Here is a 6939-nt window from a genome sequence, read left to right as displayed (position 1 = left end):
TAGAATTGTTCTTTGTTGACAAATTTGTTAAATCGTAATAATTTTTATAGGTATGTTTGGAATGTCCTTTTTAAGTGTTTTTAAGCATTAGAAAATTGATTTTAAATGGATCCTCAAACTTTATAAAACAATTGATATTTTTAAAAATTTCTCTAATTTCAACAGAACTTTAGGTTGATCGACTTTATATTTATAGCATTGGTTTTGTGTAGATTGATAAATTGTACGAGTCTTTTCGGTGCCTTCGATTATTTGTTATTCTCTTCAAAGTTGTGCGCTTATTATATGAATTATTTTTAGATCGTGCTGATTTGATAGATGGAGAACTTGATTACTTTAGCACATTCTTCTGATTTTAAATAATATTTAAGATTTCGATGATAGAGTTAAAGCAATTGCAATTTTATTTTTATTTGAGAAGAAACAAATTGAACATTAAAGGAGGTATGACAAATTTGAGGTTTCATTTTAAAAAATAGCAAAACTGTCCAGAAATAAAAATTATAACAACTCATGTGACATGCACATGACCACAAATTTTCTTGATTTGCCTTTGCCTTGTTCGTAGATGTTAACATAATCTCTATATTTTATTATTACCTTAGATTATATTTAACCACTTTTGAATTTACCTCACCTCAATAAAATATTTAGATTTTTTTACCAATTTTATATTTGAAATATCCATATAGTATTTTATTCAAATCTCTATATTGTTTTTTTATAACTGTATACATACATTTTTAATGAATTAGCGGTATATTTCTCACTTTTTTAATAAATTAGTTATGTATGCTATTTTTTATATTATTTTAACGTTTTGGGAAAAGAAATTGCACAAGAATCAGTTGGATTGTTGTTCCATACATTGCCATAATTTTTGTTACTTACACAAACGTTTCATCGATTTAGGTTTTCCATAATTTTTGTTATTTTTGTTACTTACACAAATGTTTCATCGATTTAGGTTTTCTTGTGGTTTGCTACGGTTTTTGTTATAACTTTACCATTGGGTAACTACTTCACGAATTGATTTAAAATAAATCAATCTCTTTCTCATTTTTCTCTCCTAATGGATTCAAATTAGTTATTTGTTTGGATTTGATTTAACCAGTTAATTAATTAATATTTAATTTGTTTATCATCATTTGGATTTTAATTTATAATACATCTTTAGATTTTATATTATTTTATTCATTTTTTATTATTCTAAATTTGGATTATTTTTTAAAATTTTAATTAGGATTTTATAGAATATTTTATACATATAATCATTTAATAAATTGTATATTTTATTTAAATTTGATCATTTTTTATATTTTTAATTACCTTTTAATCATTATCATTTAATTATATTATTATATCATTAATTTGTCTTTTTGACAAACAAATAAGTATTCACTCTTGCAATTGCCTCTACAACAAGTTAGTTTTCGTGGTTGATGAAGTTATAAATTTAATGTAATACAAACTCTTTTCCTAATTTTTCTCTTTGAATTATGTTTGAATTTATATTTTATTATCAAATTAGATTTTATCTAACTACTTATCGATTTTTTAATTAGAATAAACAAAAACTTATGACTTTTTCTCTCCAATTTATATTTGAATTTATTTTTTATTATCAAATTTTATTTTATCCAACTAACTTTTGATTTGTTTATATGTTTGTTACAAATTCAATTGTATCTAAATATTCTTTTTTATTATTTTATACATATTGTTATCAAATTAATTTGATCTTTTTCTTCTTTAGATGTTTTCAATTTTTCATATACAAACATGTAAAAATGGCTTGTTGAACCTAAAAAAAACATATAAATGGATATTAAATGTGGGTGTGTATATATATATTTTTCAGTTTATTATTAATATTGATATTATTATTAGTATTCTTATTCTTATCATCATAATTATTATTATTTATTAAAAGAAGATAACAAAAAACCCTAAATCTCATCTTCTTTCCTTAAGTCGCCCCAAAATCTCATTTTCTCCTTTGCAATCTCATGTCTTCGATAGTTGGTTCAGCAACTTTTTCTTGAATTTCATCATCTTGGCTAGCTTTTAATGACCACCCTCACCAGATTACCGACCTTTTTTTCACTTGCACACATGTTTTCTACTTTTGTTTCTATTTTGAACATCATTTTCAACAATGACGTTATGAGATTGATAGTGTTTAAAGATAGCTTTCAAGATCCAATGAGCAAAATGGTCACATGGAATGAAAATGATGAGACTCTCTACAACTGGTTTTGTATCAAATGCAATCATACTTCCAATGGTCACATCGTCATGAAGTTGCAATTCCTTCACATATTCATTTGCCAACAACAACTTTACTGGTAAAATCAACTTTGCTCTTTCTTACCTTAGAGGAAGTCTATTGTTGTATACATACATAAGTTTCTAATGATCCCCATCGACTGCTCGTCATCTCATTTTGGGTGATTTTTAATTTTGCTTGAATGTTTAGATATTATGTATTTGTGGTTATAGAATGTCTAGGTAGAGTGTATTTGTGGTATTCGTGTTGTTTTTGGAGCAATGTATCTCTCCATTTTCATTTGTACTTAATTTTGTGCTTTAGGGTAGCTTTGTCATTTACTAATTAGTATTTTTTATTATATAAATTCATTTTGCTATTTTTATAATTTTAAATCTTTTTTGTCATTTTTCCAAATGAAACTTTAAAATTTGTTGTTTCTCTTGTTTTCCCTAAACTATATCATAATTGGAGTGGTTACAAAACGGGCATTACTAATAATAGGCCTACGTCTTTTAGTTTTGCAAAAATAACAAAAAAAAAAAAAAAAGCCTAGCCCACAATTTAAAAGAAATGTAAAAAATGTACAAATATGTCTTATATACCTGATACACTTAATACATATTTGATATACACATGATACATCTGAAACACCTGATACACTTAATATCCATTTATACACTTGATACCTCTTGATTCACTTGATACAGTTGATACCCCTTGATACACTTGAATAAAAATGATACACTTATATATTTTTTTTTTTAAAAAAAAGACTTGAACTTCTTATTCTATGAAAGCAGCAAATCCCTTCGCCCCAACATCTCTCTTCAAACAACCCAACTGTTGCTCCACTGGAAATCGAGTTTCGGCCACCGGAAACCACCATGTCCTATCTGATCCAAAAATACCCATGACAACGCTTCCGAAGCCCTTTACTGCCAGGTCAATTTAATCGAAGGTGTGAAACTCTATTTTGCCACACAAGAGGCACACCTACAAATTCTAAACTCAATTTGCTACCCAATACAATTTTTCATTATAATTCAATACGTTTATATTCTCAAAAGTTTATTAACCGTGTCTATATAGGTCTTCAAAGCATTAAATTTTGATGTTAAAATACTTAAATTTTATTACATGATATTTTCTTTTACTCTCAACTCTCTAATCACTTTAGTGAAAACAACAAATACAAAAACAAATTAAGCTTGTACTTTCTAATCTTGCATTAAAATATATAAGATCGTGGTTTTACATCAAATGCTTACTAAGAAATACTTTTAGGAAAAGAAACAAAAATTATAATTCAAGGTCATACTTGACTTCAAAAATTGTTTAAATAATACTAAAATTTGAAATTAATTTGAATCTCTAACCATTATTTTATTGTCTAACAAAAATTAACATATTTCAACTGAGATGAAGTGTGCACATTTACGGACTATCATAAAACTTGAGATTTGAATCTTCTATCACATATTGAACTAAAAAAAATTATTAAAATAGTTGAATCGATAAAATATCAATTTAGACAAACCAAGTGTTACATTGTGTTTGGGCAAGAGTAATAAGTTTCTTTTTCTTCTAAAAATAATTTTTAAGAAAAGGAAAGTAGAAAAAGAAGAATAGTTGAAAAAATTGGTTAAAATTTGGGTCAAATTTTAAAGAGTTTCTTCATCTGTAAAAATATGTAAAGCATATAAAGGGTCAAATTAGCTTCAAAAGAGGGTCAGTGAGTCATTGCTTTGCTTTTCATTTTACAAACCCATAAACACATCTCTCTCTCTCTCTCTCTCTCTCTCTCTCTCTCTCTCTCTGCAGTGTTGGAGAGCGCAAAAATGTCCACCTTCGACGCCTACAGTATTGACGGCGAAGACAGCTATGGTGGTTACGGATCCTACTCCAATTTCTCCGGCGCCTTCCCCGGGGACGCCGATGTAAGTGTCGAGCATACTCCTGCCTCGCCGGACGTCTTCGGTTTCGACGATCCGAGCCCTAACTACTCTCAGGCTCCCTTTGATCCGATTCATGTGGAGAATGGAAATGGAAACGGCTATGGTGCGGCTGAGGATGAACTCGGCGATGGTGTTTTCGTATCCGATGGTCCAATTCTTCCCCCTCCCAGCGAGATGGGCGTTGAGGAAGGATATGCTCTTCGTGAATGGCGTCGGTAAGATCTTCAGACTGTCAATTTTTTTAGATTTCTTGGAGCTGAAGAGGTTTTTTGTTTGCTGCTGGTGCTTTGTACCTCGGTGTCGATTTAGATCTGATTCTTTGGTGAACAACTTCAGATCTCTGCTATTATTCATCTCCTTCTAGTGTTTTTACTTGATAGCACTGGTTGATCTGGCCTATTACTCCATTCTGTCTTCCTAGTCTACATAGTGGGATTTGATGAGGGGAATTATATTGATCGATTTGCATTAAAAGGTGGTGAATTAAAAACTTAGATCTAGGGACATTTGTACCTCAATTAGTAGACTTAGATGAAGCAAGTATTTCATTAGTGAGCTCTGATGGAGGTTTATATTAGTAGATCAATTAGGGACAAGCCATGAAGTCAATTTTCTAATAAATGGGTCTATGTCGTTATTGATCTATGTGGAAGTGCAAGCGGAATTTAGGTTAATTTCTGGAAGTTCAAGCAGAATTTCAGCGGATTATTCGTAGATCAGTCAGGGACATATCCGTTTAAGTCAAGTTACTAGTTATCAATGTATGTATTGTTGTTGATCTATGTGGAAGTTTAAGCGAAATTCTAGCGGAATATTGGTAGATCAATCGGGAGATAGCCATTTAGTCAAATTACTATTATTAGTGGGTCTATATTGTTGTTGATCTATGTGGAACCGTGGAAGTTCAAAGGGACTTCAGGTAAATCCCTGGTAAGATAACTATGGATGATTCGATTCAGCCATGATCCATATTATGGATTTTTTTGGAGTAGTTTTCTTGTTTAGCATGGAACCATAACAAAAAAGCATGTGTGATTCCTAAATAGAAATTGCATGAAGTATATCTTCAATCGTTTTATTTCTCTCTGTTGTTTAGTTGCTTTGTTGGATGTAACAAAATGCCATTGTTGTTGATCTTCTTTTTTGCTTTAGATCGCAGAAAGTTAATTTTGTTGTTGATGGCCAATTTGAGTTTTAAAGATTATTTCAAGTACATATGTTGTCTTTCCAATTTGAACTTTAGAATTTATGGGTATCCTGGTGCAGCCAAAATGCCATTCAGCTTGAAGAGAAGGAGAAAAGGGAGAAGGAATTGAGAATCAAAATTATTGAAGAAGCCGAGGAGTATAAAATAGGTTTTTATGAGAAAAGAAAGCTTAATGTTGAGAGTAACAAGGTTAACAACAGAGAAAGAGAGAAGGTATAGTTTTGTTTGCCATCTTTTTCCGGGCCAGTGTTCTTTTTCTTCTCTAGCTCTGTTTTCTTAGTATAGATTTTCCCATTTTTGGAGCAGTTATACTTGGCAAATCAGGAGAAGTTTCATAAGGAGGCTGATAAACAATACTGGAAAGCTATTGCAGAACTAATTCCTAATGAAGTTCCTAATATTGAGAAAAAGAGAGGAAAGAAGGATCAAGATAAGAAACCATCAATAATAGTTGTTCAGGGTCCGAAGCCTGGGAAACCTACTGATCTTTCAAGAATGCGACAAATTCTCGTGAAATTGAAGCACACACCCCCACCTCATATGAAACCACCCCCACCCCCACCCGCCAAGGATGCCAAGGATGCCAAGGATGCTAAAGATGGCAAAGATGCAAAGGATGGAAAGGATGCCAAAAAAGAAAAAGATGCAGCAACAAAAGCATCTGATCCTGCACCTGGAGCTGCCACTGCCAATGGCACTTCTCACAAACCTCAAGAAGCTCCCGCTGCTCCGGCTGCCGATGAGGATCAAACTGCTACATAATGACATAGCCATAGCCATTATCAACTTCTTTCTGCTCAATACTTTTACATTTTCCCTTTGAGGGTTCGTTGTTTTTCGTTCGTCTATCCTTGCATTTGAATGTGTAATCAGTTGTGATCTTATACAACATTTATTCATCTGTACCTTATGACAGTCTCTAGTGGCATTATCTTTTGGACTAGTCGAGGTTCTGATTTTGACATTGCCACATCTTCTTTCAAATTATTTCTTCAGGTTAGCTTATTCTTATTCTTCTCAGCCCACCTTCCTCCACACTAGATGCTTGCTTCTGTAATCATGGGGTTATTTCGAGAACTTTAGATTTGCCTTCCGATTCTTATTGTGATTGATGTGAATTCTGTTTGTGCTGTAGTTAATTTCTTATTCTTAAGTTTGAGTGGCTCATTTTGTTATACGTTTTATTTTATTTTTTTAGAGAGCTTATGGATACAAAATATTTATTGGATTTCAGACTATTTGGTACCTACCATAAAGGAATTTATTTGTGCTATTATCACAGTATCCCAATGTGCACGTATTTACACAATAGTTTATTTAAGACATTTCTGTACCATCAAGTAGGGAGTTGGACATTTTTAACTTGAAATTTGAAGTAATAAGAAATAGGTAAAAAATGCCCCTTGGTGCTCAATTTTGGTCCGCAATTTTTAATAAATCTTAAATTTGGTCCTTGCTCGTAGTTTAATGTGCATTTTTCAAAAAAAAAAAAAAAAATTTATTAT

General features: G+C 31.2%; 1 protein-coding gene across 1 annotated transcript; it reads left to right on the top strand.

The window, feature by feature from the left end:
• Positions 1-3967: 3967 nt before the first annotated feature.
• LOC120074036 (clathrin light chain 2-like) lies at positions 3968-6404 on the top strand. Its single transcript, XM_039027015.2, has 3 exons — positions 3968-4442; positions 5494-5647; positions 5741-6404. The coding sequence occupies exons 1-3, from the start codon at positions 4111-4113 to the stop codon at positions 6194-6196; spliced, it is 942 nt and encodes a 313-aa protein (XP_038882943.1). The 5' UTR covers positions 3968-4110; the 3' UTR covers positions 6197-6404.
• The last annotated feature ends 535 nt before the right edge of the window (positions 6405-6939 follow it).

The sequence above is a fragment of the Benincasa hispida genome, chromosome 3, assembly GCF_027475165.1.
Source record: "Benincasa hispida cultivar pf3 chromosome 3, pf3_genome.v1.1, whole genome shotgun sequence".
Lineage (NCBI taxonomy): Eukaryota > Viridiplantae > Streptophyta > Magnoliopsida > Cucurbitales > Cucurbitaceae > Benincasa > Benincasa hispida.
This window is presented reverse-complemented; position numbering and strand designations above follow the sequence as displayed.